The 15,808-nt window shown below is 49.2% G+C and overlaps 2 protein-coding genes across 2 annotated transcripts in view; one reads left to right on the top strand and one right to left on the bottom strand.

Moving 5' to 3' along the window:
* Positions 1 to 1,050: 1,050 nt before the first annotated feature.
* MRPL41 (mitochondrial ribosomal protein L41) lies at positions 1,051 to 1,581 on the bottom strand. Its single transcript, XM_030507448.1, has one exon. It carries the CDS (start codon positions 1,549 to 1,551, stop codon positions 1,144 to 1,146), a length of 408 nt encoding a protein of 135 aa, XP_030363308.1. The 5' UTR covers positions 1,552 to 1,581; the 3' UTR covers positions 1,051 to 1,143.
* A 76-nt stretch (positions 1,582 to 1,657) lies between these two features.
* Positions 1,658 to 15,808, top strand: part of PNPLA7 (patatin like phospholipase domain containing 7) — a 125,517-nt gene continuing 111,366 nt past the window's right edge. Inside the window, exons 1-9 of the mRNA XM_030507443.2 lie at positions 1,658 to 1,786; positions 2,561 to 2,595; positions 4,966 to 5,031; positions 5,395 to 5,482; positions 6,082 to 6,164; positions 9,197 to 9,285; positions 9,642 to 9,782; positions 11,241 to 11,400; positions 12,467 to 12,547. Coding sequence (XP_030363303.1) covers positions 2,563 to 2,595; positions 4,966 to 5,031; positions 5,395 to 5,482; positions 6,082 to 6,164; positions 9,197 to 9,285; positions 9,642 to 9,782; positions 11,241 to 11,400; positions 12,467 to 12,547 — 741 coding nt within the window. The 5' untranslated portion in view covers positions 1,658 to 1,786; positions 2,561 to 2,562. The remainder of the gene's footprint in view (positions 1,787 to 2,560; positions 2,596 to 4,965; positions 5,032 to 5,394; positions 5,483 to 6,081; positions 6,165 to 9,196; positions 9,286 to 9,641; positions 9,783 to 11,240; positions 11,401 to 12,466; positions 12,548 to 15,808) is intronic.

Below are 15,808 nucleotides of genomic sequence, written 5' to 3'. Positions count from 1 at the left end.
AGAGAGCTGGGCTGGGGCAGCCTGGAGAAGAGAGGGCTCCTGAAGGGGAGACCTTAGAGCAGCCCCAGTGCCTAAAGGGGCTCCAGGAAACCTGGAGAGGGGCTTTGGACAAGGGCCTGTAGGGACAGGACAGGGGGAATGGCTTTAACCTGCCAGAGGGGAGACTGAGATGAGCTCTGAGGCAGAAGCTCTTCCCTGTGAGGGTGCTGAGGCGCTGGCACAGGGTGCCCAGAGAAGCTGTGGCTGCCCCATCCCTGGCAGTGTTCAAGGCCAGGTTGGACACAGGGACTTGGAGCAACCTGCTCTAGTGGAAGGTGTCCCTGCCCGTGGCAGGAGGTTGGAACTGGAGGAGCTTTAAGGTCCCTTCCAAGGCAAACCAGTCTGGGATTCTATGAAAACACATTCTGTCCGATGACATAAAACATTTGGAATTCAGAAGTTTCTACTTTAAACCATTGTGTATACCTGTGTCACTTATATCCACTTAATTTAATGATTAGGAAGATCCTGCTCTGCCAGGAATTTATATCCAAAAATAACAATTCCTGGGCTATGTTTCACATTTAATCAGTTACTCTGTAACTTCAAGCAGCTGCGCTAAAGACCAGACATTCAGTGTACCCATGAAGTGCATCCTGAGTTACTCTACGGGAAAGCTTTACGCCTGGAAAAGCTGTGGTGGTGCTCAGCGCGGGCTGCAGGTCTCTCCTCAGAGGGAGTTGAGGGTCCATCAACACACTCCCCCTGCCTGTGGCTGCTGCGCAGTGTGAGCTGCAGCAGCGTCCAGGCCAGAACATGCCGCTGTTGTGCTGGCAGTGGCCGGGTCCCCACAGCCGGGGAGCCCCCCACTCCCCCAGGGCCACAAGCTGCGCCCGGCCCTGTTCCGCGGGGCAGGAATTCCTTCCCAGAAGGAAGCGCTGATGTTTCAGCAACCCGGAGAGAAGCCGCCTCCCGCTCCCCCCAGCGCCCGGAGCCGGACGTGCCGTGATGGGAGATAGGCACCAACTGCCCCCCCTCCCCGCAATGTACATCAGACACCGCACACAGACCGAGGAGGGTGGGTTTGCTTTAATGGTCGGTGTCCGGAGCCGCCCCGTCCTGGTGCCGGTGCGGGTCGTGCCTCGCCGGGGGCGCCGCTCCCGCCTACCGCATGTAGTTCTTGGGGAAGAGCTGGAAGAGCTTGCCCTCCTGCGTGGGCTCGAAGCCGTACTTCTCCAGGTTATCGGGGTCGAAGGTGCCGTTCTTCACGTCCTTCTCGATGCGCGGAGCCACCACGGCGGTGAAGAGCTGCTTGGCCGTGACGGGCGGCTCGGAGCCCTCGGGGGCGCGGTACGACACGTACGGCTTGAGCTTGAAGCCGGCGAGGTCGGGGACGACGAACTGCGGCACCATCTGCGCGATGCGGAGGAACTTCTTGCCGGCGCTGAGCACCCCGGGCCGCCGCGCGCCGCGGCCCTTGTAGTGCGAGCGGGGCCCGCGCTTGCTCGTGAACGGCGACACGCGGTCCGCGCCGCGCGCAAAACCCCGCGCCAGCGCCCGCAGCAGCCCCATGGCGCGCCCAGCACCCGCCAACACCGCCCGCTCCTATTGGCCAGAACGCCCCCGCCCAGCGCGCCCTCCAAAAGGCGGGACGGCGACTCCTCCGCCAATCAGCGGCGAGGAGCCCCGCGGGTGGGCGGGGCTTGCCGCTCCCGTCGGCGCACGGCGGCGGCGGGCGGGGGCTTCCCTTCGGCGGCTCGGCCCGCGGGGGTGACCTTTGACCCGGCGGCGCCGGGCGCGGCGGCAGGTGAGGGGGCTCCCGCCACCGGGAGCGGGGCGGGGGGGCCCTGCCGGGGGGGGGCTGCGCCCGGGACCTGCTTTTAGCGTTTGTGCTCCGTGGTTTGGCTTAGTGGGGGTCGGGGGGGGCTCGGTGTGCTGGGGGGGTCGGGGCTGGTGGCGCCGCGCTGGGGTCTGCCCCGTGAAACAAGGTCCGCCGACAGCGGCTGCAGAGCGGTGTCCTTGTAGAGCCAGGAAATGGTTTGTGTTGGAAGGGACCTTAAAGCTCATCCAGTTCCAACCCCTTGCCTCGGGCAGGGACACCTTCCACTAGAGCAGGTTGCTCCAAGCCCCTGTGTCCAACCTGGCCTTGAACACTGCCAGGGATGGGGCAGGGTCTGTTTCCTTACAGACCCCGGCCCCCCGGGGTGGTGCTGCCGGGAGCAGGCTCCGGGGTCCTGCTCCCGTGGGTGCTCCCAGCGCTTGGGGTACTGTGCCGGGGGGAGGCTCAGCTGAGGCACCGCAGAGCCGAGCCCTGTCACACACTTCCCAGAGGACTCGTGTGCTGTCGGTGCCGATGCAGAGCCTCCCCTCGGAGGGTGCTGGGTTCTCTTGCTCAACACAGAGAAAAAGGGATAAAGAAGTAAAACCCACACGGTTTCCGCTGACTCGGCTGGTTCTGCCGGACAGGAAGAGCTGTTCTGGTGACGCTTCGTGTTGTGGAGTTCAGAAGAGTTTGGGTTAGAGAGCAAGGCCATCCCTTAACTGGCTCTTGTTTTTGTTTGTGCTCCTGTCCTATCTCCAGACATGGATGAAGACGGCAACAGCACCAGCCTCGAGGTACGATATGCTTTGTTGTTGGTTTTGGCTGTCTTTATTTCCCCATTGCTGCCTGCAGAAGCTGAAAGCTGCTGTGCTGAATTTGATAACATTTGAATAACATCTTTAGCTGCCTTTACTTTGAAAGCACCTTTCCTGCGTGAGTTTTATCCTTCCAAAAACTTCAGTATTCGTCCCATTTTTTTTTGTGTGTGCATGTTTTTAGTATTTTTAATTTTAATATGTTTGTTACTACAAACCACTCATACTCTGCTTCATGTTCCATGCTGTTAACGTGGTGATCTGTTTGAAGTGCCTTTTGCTTTAACAGTAGGTTTTTTAGTCTAAAGACAGCAGAATGTGGTGTTCTTTGGCCACCAGCTCTCCTTGAGTTTGTTCTTGCTCATAAATACAAACCTCATAGTCCAGCAAGGCTCCTGGTGCTTGTCACAGCAATGAAGGACAAGGCTCACAACAGGAAATAATCCTTCCCACAACTAAAAACTGCACACAGCCCACCTGCACACTGCTCCAAAGGGTTCTCTGAAGATCCAGTACCTGTAGTTGAGCTGTGGGTGAGTGGAGCCGTGTGGGTGCTGCAGGGAGGGCTGAGCTTCTGGGCAAACCTAATCCAGCCTGGCCTTGAACACTGCCAGGGATGGGGCAGCCACAGCTTCTCTGGGCACCCTGTGCCAGCACCTCAGCACCCTCACAGGGAAGAGCTTCTGCCTCAGAGCTCATCTCTATCTCCCCTCTGGCAGGTTAAAGCCATTCCCCTTGACCTGTCCCTACAGGCCCTTGTCCAAAGCCCCTCTCCAGGTTTCCTGGAGCCCCTTTAGGCACTGGAATGCTCTGTGTAAGGCACAGAGGAAGTTCTGGGGTCTCAGTGCTGCTGGAGCCCTCCTGTGAGAGGCCCTGCAGGCTCGGGCTGTCGGGTGGCCCTGCAGAGCTCATGACTTCACCATCGCCTCATACCTCTCTCAAATGCTGTCCTGTCCCGGTAGCTGCTGACGTGTCTCAGGTGTCTGTACGGGTGCAACCTGTCTGCTTCCCTTCTCTGCTTTTCCTGGAGGACTGTGAGTGTTTGAGAGGACACCCCACCAGGCACAGAGGGGAAATACCATGTTTTCACTGGTGTTCATGGAAAACCTCGCAAGAACCTCTTGGTTTTTCTTGGAGGTCTGAATTTCTTCTTTCCCTCCTTGCTTTTCTGTACTGAGGTGTGAGGGCTCAGGCTGTGTGTGTACATGGTGTATTCTTTTGCTCCTGGATGTGTTTCTTCTCCTGACAGCAGCAGCAGTGTGACTGTCAGTTGGCAACCTCTATGGTTGCTGTTATTTGAGACCCCACAGGCCTGGACAGTAGCAGAACTGAGCGTGTCCCTGACACTGTCAAGGGGAAATCAATGCAGTGACCACAACAGACACACCAAGAGCATTTTCCCAGCATGTGCTGGATTCGTTGCTAACTATTTTTCAGCTTTTCATTTGTTTTTTCAAATTCTTGTGACTTTCCACTACAATCCCACTAATAATAGTCTGACAAGTGTGGTGGTAGGGTTAGTTTGACTCGTGCTGGGAAGACAACTTGTTGATATGCCGTGTTAAAGCAGCCTGAGATGGCAGGCTGCTCTGTTTGAGTTGGCTGCTCAGGCAGGAGTTTTATTTGTGCTGTAGAACTGGAGTGAATTCCATGAGCAGGACTAGTTTGGTGGCTCCTGGTGTGCGCTTCATTTTCCTCTCGATAGCAAAGCTGAACGAGGATGTGATCCAGCTCGGGAGCTGAGGGCAAACACTGGGCCCAGGGCTGCCTGTTGATTCAGGTCCTTGTAAGGTTGAGGACTTACAGGGGGGTGTATCTGTCCTTGTACTCTCATTGTTTCCTGCTTGTTCCTAATACTTGATTTGCTTCTCCCACTCCTCCCCATTCTGGCAAGTTTTGAGCTGGCATTTGTGAGCCTATTTTAACTGCCAGGTTTGTTCCTGATCACCAACAGTCAGCACAGGTCCCAGGACACTCTACCTGCAGTTAGAGCTTGTTCCCATGTGCTTGCTTTTCTTTTTATGCTGCTTTATGACTTATTTTCTCAGTCTCATAAAGCCCTTTACATTCAGTTCTCATCCTTGTCGCTCTGAGTAACATAGAATCACCAGGAAATGTTATCCCCTCACTGTCTGACCCTGGTTCAGGACTGCTTAGGAACGCGTTGAACTGATGCTCCACTGATGACCCCTCTCCCTTGTCCTGTGGTGGCAAAGTGGGCTGTAGTTGAAAGAAAGATGTTGGAAAATACCATCAAGTTGTGTTGTGTGCAGCAGACCAGGTGCTGAGATGCTTTTATGGAGGCTTTTTGCTAATGGGAGACTAATCTCACCTTCCTTTCCTTGCCAGGCCGTGCTGCCAGCAGGCGGGACGCGGATCCTGCGATTCGTAGAAGACAGGATACAGACCACTATGGTGAGTGCAGCTTCCACCAGCTGGGGGAGGAATGGCTGTGCATAACTAGGGGGTAGCTTCTTTTAGGGTCTAGGAGCTCTCCTAAGTCACAGAGTCTGGGAGTTTGTTTCTTTGCTGTTGCTGTGCATGAGGCAGGAGTTAATTCCTGTTGTTTCATCTCATGTACATGGAGTTGATCACAGATCTCTGGGGGAGAAATGATGAATATCTGACGTGAGCTTATGAGTGAATTAACTATTTATGAACGTGCTTGACTTGTAGACATCTCACTGAGCTCAGTGTGCTTCAGCCCTCCACAAAGTACGTAATAATTCTCAATATTAGAAGTTACTAACTTCTTTCCCTGCTAAATTCCTCTCACAGCTGACTGGAATTGCAATTGGAGCTGCAGTGGCATTACTACTCATAGCAGTTGTGGTGTTTGTCGTTTACAGAAGAGTGAGACAGTCTAGTAAGTACTCAGTAACTACGTGTGTTTTAAACACAGTTTTCTCTGCCATCTTCAGTGTGTTTATCTACAGCTAATACCTACATGTGGTAGATGTTAGCTGTGAAAGTTGTGGTTCTGGCAGGAAAACAGCTTTAAAAGGGTGAAGAACTTGTGTTGATTCACTTACCCACATCTGAACGTAGAATTCCTGTCACGTGCAAGATGCTGCAGGGTTTTATTTCTCTGCTGTGTGATAGCTTTAGTATCAGTTGCAAATCGTGCAAAGAATTTCAACCCTGCCACGATTTCACTGTCACAGTAATGAGAAACAGGTGAATTGGAGGTTTCCTGTGTGAGATTAAAATTACCTGAGCCTTATATCCACGGAGAGAGCCTTTTTCTCTCCCCTAGTGATTAGGTAGAGCCTCAAGCCAGCTCTTCCCTCGTCTGCCTTGGCTGACCAGAGCTGGGTGATGAGGTATCTTGTGTTGGTTTACGTTCCAAAGCTTGCTGCTTAGCAGACAGGAGCCACGGCTGCTTCGGTGGAAGCACAGTTGCCAGCCTGTGCTCAGCGTGGAGCTGCAGGTGGTGGTCTCTGATGTGGTGCTTCTGTGTTTCAGAACAACCTCAGCCTCAGGTGCCTCAGTACCGATTTCGCAAGCGGGACAAGGTGATGTTCTATGGGCGGAAGATCATGAGGAAGGTGAGTGCCTCTGGCACAGGGGGAGGGAAGTAAAGGTTAAAATCCAGTCTGGGAGGTGCTGTGGACTTTGCAGTGCGTCACTTGCTTACCCTGCTCCAGGGCCTTCAACCTGTAAAATTTCACTGGATTTTTGGGGATGTTTCAAGACTCTTGGAATTCTGACACTCTCTGGTGGAACGGCGATGGCTTCTGCTCCTGGCCAGGCCTTCCCTTTCAAGAATATCTGCAACAGTGAGGGTGGTAGTAAATCAGTGACTAACTTCTCTGTGGAGTTGGTGATTGTTTAATCCATCCTTCTCAGTATTCAGGATTACATTCAAGATACTCAGTACCTGTATTCAGGATTGTCCTTTTCAGATGATGACTTCCAGTACTGCCATTGCTTTCCAAGCTGACACCTTCTCTCCCACCTGAGTCTGCAGAGCAGATACTTGTATCTACCTTTCTGCAGCCTGGCTGGGAGGAGCACAAGCACTTCACTGAGCCCTTGTGTTCTGTACTCAGCTGCAAACAAGACTTATCAAACTGTCTCACTAGAGACCGTTCAAGAGGGGTTTATCCCAAGGTTGATATCTTTGCCTTGGATTGTCCCAGGGAATCCCACCTGTGCCCTCAGGTTCCTGTCCCGATGTCATTCCTGTCCTATTATTCTGGAAGGTCTCACCAAGAATTTTCCATCTGTCAGGAATCTTTCAGCATCAGCTGGTTAAATCCTTCAAGGCTGTGGCTGTTTGATGTGAGCTGCCCCGTTTGTTTTTTGTTTTTTTACTTTTATCTTTGCAAGTGTCTTTTCCTGGGAAATTGTGACAAGGTGATTGAGGAAACCTGCAGACAGCCATTTCCCTTAGAGGGTTAGGTCAATGTCACTGGGTGTGCTGGGTGTTCAGCACTGATTCCAGTTATTTGAGGAGATTAATCTTCTTGTCTTTCTCCTCAACATATGTTTCCCTTGAAGCTACTGGAGAAGAGTCTCCCAGTGCCTAAAGAGGCTACAAGAAACCTGGAGAGGGGCTTTGGACAAAGGCCTGTAGGGACAGGACAAGGGGAATGGCTTGAACCTGCCCGAGGGGAGACTGAGATGAGCTCTGAGGCAGAAGCTCTTCCCTGTGAGGGTGCTGAGGCGCTGGCACAGGGTGCCCAGAGAAGCTGTGGCTGCCCCATCCCTGGCAGTGTTCAAGGCCAGGTTGGACACAGGGGCTTGGAGCAACCTGCTCTAGTGGAAGGTGTCCCTGCCCGTGGCAGGGGGTTGGGACTGGAGGAGCTTTAAGGTCCCTTCCAGCCTAAACCAGTCTACGAGTCTACTTAGTGTATGTGGAATATGAGATTCATTTATTTTCCTGACTGACAGTACCACTGTGGTCAGAAGGATTCATCTTTTCAGCAGGGTCAGGAGGGGCTGTGTCAGTGCAGAGGTTTTGTTTGGTGGTGTTACAAGCTTGTGCAGTAGGTCCTGTAGTTCGAGGTGGCTTCCTTACATAACACTTTCCATACCAAAATCTATGTAGTGGCTTCGTGGACCTCCATGTGCAGTTTTTAGTATATAAGATGCTATTGCTAACTCCTGTCTTTGGGAAGCTGCCTGTTATTCAGGTGGGAATCCAGACCACTTTTCAGAGTACCAGGTGGTTACTGCTTGCTTGTAGTCATCTGTTGAATGATGGTGGATACAGACAGTGAAGGAGAAAGGCTGTTTAATTCTGGCTGAGTGCTCCCTGCCCTCCCTGTTGTAGAGCCAGAACCAGGCTGTGGGTCTGGTGGGTTCTTGGCGGGAGCTGGGAGGCAGGAATGGGACTGACCCCCTTTGGGAGCAAAGCCAGCGCATGGCTGAGGGGTCTGAGCTGTGCCCTGTGGGGTGACAGACTTGAATCCAAGTGTGCTCCTGTGTTGCTGGGGCACCTAAACCCAACATCTGTATGAAAACAAGGTGCAAGTGAGTAACCAGGCTTTGTTAGTCCCTGTTTGTTGAGGAGCACTGCAGCTCTCTGCCTCCACACTGCTGAGCTGTGCTGGGGTGAATTCACGTGCTTGGGCTTAATTAGACACTGTGCTGGGTTTAATGCTCAGTTCTGGAGCAATGTTTTGTTGTGGAGGGAGGAGGTTACTCCTGAACCTTGCTTTTGCTTTGCAGAGCAGTCTTTGCATAGAACTTCGCCAAAAAAGCCCTCAGTGAAAGGAAATTTTGTGTGTGTTGCCAGTGATTTTAATGTTCTTCAACATACGTGTACACACAAGTAAAGAACACTTAGAATTCCCCATGGTAAATCGTTTCAGGTGGTGTTTGGTTTGGGGTTTTAGACCTTGCTTTTTGCTGTTATTCCTGAATAAGACATGGAATATAACAAACTAACCTCTGTTGATTGTACTTCGTGGAGTTTTGATAAAATACCAAGATTTTACTTAAAACCAAACAAAAAACCACAAAAATCCACAAAAGAGCCTCCAACCTAATTTCCGATTTCTTTTGTGAGAGAAACTTCTTCCTTCTTTTGTGAGAGAAACTTTTGAGAAAGTTTGAGAACTTTCTCAAAGAAACCCCCGTTTCTTTGAGAAACAAACGGGGAACGTTTTAAGAGGGGTTTTCCTGCTCTTGCAGTTGTTGCGTTTCTCCAGGAGGCGGCACTTGGTCACCGTTAAAACCTGGTGAACGCTTTGCTGCGGGTCTGCGTGCTGCTGGTCCCAGCTCAAACATGAGCCAGGCCCTAGTTGGGGAGCATCCCAGCCTGCCATGGCAGCATCGGTGCTTTACATGTCACTTGGCTGCCTGATACTGAGTGTTCCTGAGTAAGAACCCGTAGCTAAGGGCTTTTTTCCTCTACCTTCCATTACCACTGTAGTAGTCACTTATTAAACTTGTTTTCTGGAAAGAAACTGAGCCTGGAGGAGATGTTGTTCCAGTCCTCCAGGGTCTCACACGAGTGCTTCACTCTGCTCATGGTCTAATGACTTGGTAGATGGAGCCTTTGCAGGTTGGAACTAGTGGGTTGGTGTTTTGGTTTTCAGTAAATGGTTTTGTTGTCATTATTTCCCCCTAGGTTACAACGCTCCCAAACTCCCTGGTTGGGAACACTGTGCCTCGCCAGCGGATGCGGAAGCGCGCAAAAGTGTTATCTTTGGCTAAAAGGTACTTGGGCCTTTGGGAAGGGGAATATTCATGCCATGGAGGCTGGTTTGGGGGTTTGTTCTTTGTGGTGTGGAACCTGTCCCAAGCATCACACTTCTCCATAGCTGCTGGTTTCCCACAGCCTGGCACTTTCCTGGGAAGTTTTGCTGACACAGAGGTTTGTGCCTGCAGCAGCGTCTCTGGTTTGGCTGAAGGAGGGCGGGAGGGTGAACACTCCTGTTCTATCCGATTGATAACGGTTGTTTATAGGCACAGTGTGCCCTAGTGTTGCACTCAGCCTTGGTGGCAGTGCAAAGCCCATGCTTAAGACAAACGAGGGAGTTCCTAAACTTCCTCAATTTTGGTTTTCTCTGCAGGATTCTGCGGATTAAGAAGGAATGTCCAACTCTGCAGCCCAAAGAACCGCCTCCTTCTTTGCTAGAGGCAGATCTGACTGAGTTTGATGTCAAGAATTCCCATTTGCCTTCTGAAGTCCTATACATGCTTAAAAATGTCAGGTAATGTCAAACAGGAAGATAAGTTTGGATATGGGTTTTGTTGGACGTTCAGGTGATCTGAGTGTTTGGCAGTTTGTGTCAAGTCTTCAATTTTATCACTACATGGTCAGAACCTTTAAGGAGTTGACTGAAAATTCATCTGAGCATGAGAAAAGAAGAAATCATTGAATCCCAGCCTGGTTTGTGTTAGAAGGACCTTAAAGCTCATCCAGTTCCAACCCCCTGCCACGGGCAGGGACACCTTCCACTAGAGCAGGTTGCTCCAAGCCCCTGTGTCCAACCTGGCCTTGAATACTGCCAGGGATGACATCTAATTCGCTAGAAACTTTAGGGAAATCTTTGAGTGCATTTAAAAAACTAAAAGGACATGGATTAGTGGCCTGAATTTGGGATAGCTATTCTGACATGAAGAGATTCCTGTCAGTGCATTTAAAAAAAACTCCTTTAGACTATATCAGACAACTTTCTGGTACAGAAAACACCAGAATTGGTAAATGTTAATTGGATTCCACATTGACAACTCCATAAACTGCAGAATCTTCACTTCTCTGGCTAAAAAGGGTGCAAATGGAATCAAAGTTAGCTTAATCCCCACAGCTGTTTGATGGGTTGAGGTAAGGGATGGGCTTTGTGCTTGTTCAGCACGGGGCAAAACTTGCTGACCCAGTAAAGAGCATGAGATCTTCCGAGCTGTAATTTTGGTTTTGTTTGTACATGTTCATTTCTCTCCCAATTTCGATGCAGTTTAGTCCTGAAGGTCAAACACACTCTATTAAAGCTGCTATTTAAGTCACCTAAACTTTCTGCTATGGAATTCTGACCTCGTGTGACTAATTGATGTTGCAGTAGAATTTGATTGATTGAGCCTGTTAAATGTGAGCTCATGGAGCCGTGGGGAGGGTCCCTCTGGTGCTGTGCGTGCAGCGATCAGCTTTAAGATGCACATTTCTGTCTGCCTGGTAGCAAATGGCTAGTTTCAATGTCAGAGGAGCCCAATTGCACTTTACCTGCAGGAAATGGAATATTCCAAACTTTCAAGTATGTGCAGATGACAGGAATTTTCCCCTTTGTTTTCAATATTCCTCATGTGCTGGTCTATGGGCAGAGAGCTGTACTGAAAGGGAAAGGTCCATGGGGTAACTTCTCATGCAGCGTGTGAATCTTGCAGGCTTTTATATTTCTCCCCCTTCCAAAGCTGCTGTTGGCTTGAGGAAGGCTGGATGTACTTCCTTTGGAGCCTGTTCAAGGTGCTACTTGGAAAAGGGCTCCAGTGTATCCAGTTTTCAGTGTTTCACAGTGCTCTGCACTTCTGTCTGGGGGAGTCCTGCTCCTCCTGCCATGCCACGACCAGCTCTGGGGCTCCTCTGCTATTCATGCATGGGGGCTCTGCTAATTTAGGAAGGATTTTCCAAGATTAGTGTTAATTTTAGGTTTCCCTTTGCCTTTTCTTCCCTGCAGGGTCCTCGGCCACTTTGAGAAGCCTCTCTTCCTGGAACTGTGCAAGCACATGTTCTTTGTGCAGCTGCATGAAGGTGAATATATCTTCCGCCCTGGGCAGCTGGATAACAGCATCTACGTGGTGCAGGATGGCAAGCTGGAAGTCTGCATTCAGGAGAGTGTAAGAACAAACTGGTCTGTGGTTCTCGAGATAAATCACTTGGCGTAGCACACAAGCCAGCATGAATCATTAAGCATTGATTAAACTTAGACTTTTGAATCATCATGATTTAGAAAGGATTACCTCAAACTACTTCAGAGCCATGATATTTATAAAGATCAAGGTTTTTAGGTGTGGTGCCCAGTGTCTTAGATAAGAGAATGCAGCCCGGTGCTGACCAGGCATTCTGAAATGTTCTCATGAGCTCTGGCTGCATAGTTACTGAGGGAGGGCAGGCTGCAAGACAGGCTCTTTGGGCTGCTGGAAACGTTCTCCGCTTGGCTGGTAGCTGTATAGACCAGTTTGTATCCAGAGCAGGACAGCCTGAGCACACTTCATGCCATAATACTCTAGTGTGGTAGTAGCAGGGTTGCCTGGGAGGGGGAACATGCAGAATTCATTTTTGGGTAGGCAGGGAAAAGAAATGATGGCTTGTTTTATGGGGGAGTCTTGAAATGCTGAGTGCCAGTCCTTGCCACCCCTTCTGCCAATTTAGATGTGTCTTCTCGACTGAGCTTTGAGTTTAGCTTTAACCTGTGAACAGTTTTCTGGTGGCTGAAGATGCAGGGGTTTGTCTTAGTAAATGATACCACGTTTCCTGATTTCTGTGTAGTTTTGCATTTTGCTGTTCTTTGTTTTGTACAAACCATTGACATGTCATCCCTCTTGACATGTAACCCCTCGATCAAAGGGAGCTGATTCTGTCTCAGGGTGAAGGGAGCTGTTTTAAAGTGGTTGTTCCACAGCAAACACAAGCAGGTCACATCTCCCTTGAAACAATCTGGCTTTGAGTTTCTTTTAATTCATCACTTTCAGAATGGTGGTTTAAAACTTTGGTGGTTTGAATTAGCACATTTCCATCAGAGCAGAGAGAAAACAAACACCCAAGTTGCAATGAGAGAGTGTTTCTTTGGAGACTGCTCAGAGTATCTGGGAGACTGAGAGCCAGCTAAGCTTCCTGAAGTGCTCCCTGCCTGCCAGATGTGCAGCTCCGAGCCTGCACTGATCTTCTGTGCTACACTTGCAGGATGGAACAGAAGTGGTTGTGAAGGAGGTGCTGGCAGGAGACAGTGTCCACAGCCTTCTCAGCATTCTCGATGTGATCACGGTAAGTTTGTGTCTGGGCAGGTTTCCTGCAGTGCTGCTTTGCCACAGAGCCCCTTGCGGGGAGATGACTCCGAATATCACTAGGGAAATATCAGAATTGGAAAATGTTCCTTTGGCCAGTTCTCCTCCTCCTGCCAGGCCTCCCGAGCTGTAAGCTCTGTGGTGTGTAAGCGGGTTTTGGGATGCGTAGCCTGCCAGTGTGACACTGGCTGTTTCTGATAAGCAGTAGGATTGGAATTACTCTTCTGTGGCTGGAAAACTGAGGTATGGTTTGATTTGCTCAAGGTTACAGAGCAGATGGAGGAGGAGCAGGTCAGGGCCACAAATCCCTTTTACACTGATTTGTCACTTATTGAATTTATTTAGTCTAATGAGAATGAATCTGCCAGTTGTTATTGCTGTAATTACACTGTGACACCACTTAATGGATTCAATTTCTGCCTCCCATGTTCATGCTGCCCCTCGGAAGGTTGTTGCTCTTTGACAGGCAACAAGCTGAAGGCTCGTGGGTCATGTTTATTGCACAGATCAGTGCTGTGGGTCTTGTTGCAGTTGGAATTCCAAAGAGGGTTTTGCTGGAATTGTTACAGTGCGTCTATTTAGTAATACCTGAATTGAAGGTGGGGAATTCATCATCTTTGATAATGCACAAGCACCTAAAGTGCTTCCTTGGAGGATTTTGGTAGTTGAGAGGGTGCAGATAATGTAATCACTAAGTTGTTCATATTTGACCTTGTGCCATGTTTCTCTTGTGCTTGGCTGTCTCCTTTCATTACAAGGTGCTGTTATTCTCTGTGTAAGTAGTTTTATTGGTTGTGTGGAGTGTTCTTTGCTGCTGTTAGATGCAGGTGTATCTCATTGGATCCATAGTTTTCATAAAACCTATGGAAAGACATAAACAATTTTTAAGCTTGGTCACATTTTCTTCTGTAGAAAGCAATGGCATGTGAATAATTTGGACTGTACAAGTCTGGTTCTTGCTGTCAAATCCAATTTAGTGGCAGATTCAGAGGTATCTTTGCCTTTTACTTCCACCAGTAAATTTTCTTAATGCCAATATTCCAAAGAGCAGGACCATCATATAGGAACACCAACAGCAGTCGTGTTCTTTGCCTGTATTCTTTTGGAATAAACAAGAAGGAATCCTTCTGCTAGAACAGGGGTGTGTGGGTTTGGTTTTCTTAGAGGGTGGTTGCCATTCATTATGTCTTGTGGTTGGTTTCTTGTTGTTGGTTTTGCTTTTGTAATTCTCATTCTATCATTTTTTCCTCTCATTAGTTACAACATTGGTAAATGAGAGAATCAAAATGATTGAAAGTGTTGCCAAGAGTTCCCAGTGTGCAGCCGAGTATATAACAAACCCTTTGCCATTCCTTTTGCTAACGTAACTTGTTCTCATTTATTTTTACAGCTCTGTCTCTTGTTTTCCAGCTTTGTGAACTGGTTGTTTTATTTCTGCTTTTCCTCTTCATTATGCTCTTTGCGGACTTTAGGTGTAGGGAGTAGCATGACAATGAGCAAGGAGAGAGAAAGTAGTGCTGATCAGAACAGTGGAGATGTGGCAGTGGCATTCCAGATTAGTGAATGAGTCTCAGAACTACCTGCAGACACCAGAACCTTAATGAAGTTTCACTGTACCACCAAACATGTGGATCTGACATGAAGAAAGCAATGTATTCATAGAGGATTCAGTTGTCTGAGCTGAATTTGTGAGTCCTTTGGCTGATTTGATAACACATGCAGTAACAATGATCCCCCAGTTGGTTGAGAGATGTGCAGGAAAATTTGAGGTTGCTGCAAGAAGTGGCCACCTCTTGTTGGATCTAGAAGAAAGTCACACAAGAGGCACTTCTCCAATTGAATTTTCCAATTGTTTAAATTGAAAAGTCCTCTTAGATCCACTAACTACAAAGATAGTGGCTGTGACATGAGATGTGTTCTGCATCTCACTTATTCTGAGCAGCTAAATGCTGCTTGCTCAAAACTTAGAGGAGGAACACACATGGTGTTTGATGTTGATTGCTGGAGCTTTGGGGTTTACTCCTCTTTTGTCCTCCATGTGGAGATGGTATTTGGAAAACTGTGAGCAGGTGGCATAGTTGGAATGGAAAAGAAGGGACTGGGAGGAATATGGATCAATTGACTGTGACTTAGGAGGGGAAAAAAGAAAGTCTGAGTATAAAAAGAAGCTGAAAATCCACTTGGATGAAAGTGAGCCTGCAGGGCTCGGGTGTGTTTAAATGCAGTGGACATGATGGATGAGGTTATAAAGTAGTGACTGGTTGCTGCAAGAACTTTGGGTTGCAGCAGTGTTGGTGTAGTATGGAGGATGGCAGATTGGAGCAGAGGAAGGTGAAATGCAAGCAAAGGGGATAGGGAGAATATGGCAGGTTTTCTGTGTCTCCTGTAGCAGATTTCTTACCCAAATTCATTTGGACTTGGCCATTAGAAGGATGTGGAGCTGCTGGAGCGAGGCCAGAGGAAGCCATGGAGCTGCTGCAAGGGCTGGAGCAGCTCTGCTCTGGAGCCAGGCTGAGAGAGCTGGGCTGGGGCAGCCTGGAGAAGAGAAGGCTCCTGAAGGGGAGACCTTAGAGCAGCTCCAGTGCCTAAAGGGGCTCCAGGAAACCTGGAGAGGGGCTTTGGACAAGGGCCTGTAGGGACAGGACAAGGGGAATGGCTTTAACCTGCCAGAGGGGAGATTGAGATGAGCTCTTAGGCAGAAGCTCTTCCCTGTGAGGGTGCTGAGGTGCTGGCACAGGGTGCCCAGAGAAGCTGTGGCTGCCCCATCCCTGGCAGTGTTCAAGGCCAGGTTGGACACAGGGGCTTGGAGCAACCTGCTCTAGTGGAAGGTGTCCCTGCCTGTGGCAGGGGTTGGAACTGGAGGAGCCTTAAGGTCCCTTCCAGCACAAACCAAACCATTCTATGAGTCTGTCATTAGCTGTCATCTATTCCTTTAGCTGTGACATTTCTCACCTACAATACTTAATTACTTTGCAGCTCTTAGAAAAGACAGAAGTTAATAGTTACCCATGTTGAGAACATAAAGTTCTCTGTTGAAAAAAACCCCAGTTCACTACTGGTTATAACTTACCTGTTCCTTTTGAACTCAGTGTGTGATTGTAGAACAGCGGTGTTTAAACATAGTGAAAATACCATGCATTTGGTGCAGAGGTTGGAGGAAATTGGGTTAGCGGCAGGTACAGTGATGTATACATACATTTTTGTTTGTATTTGAGTATAAGGAGAATTCCAGATGACCTCT

Source organism: Strigops habroptila, chromosome 15, assembly GCF_004027225.2.
Source record: "Strigops habroptila isolate Jane chromosome 15, bStrHab1.2.pri, whole genome shotgun sequence".
Taxonomy (NCBI): Eukaryota; Metazoa; Chordata; class Aves; order Psittaciformes; family Psittacidae; genus Strigops; species Strigops habroptila.
The sequence above is the reverse complement of the archived record's forward strand: the minus strand, read 5'-3'. Positions and strand labels throughout refer to the sequence as shown.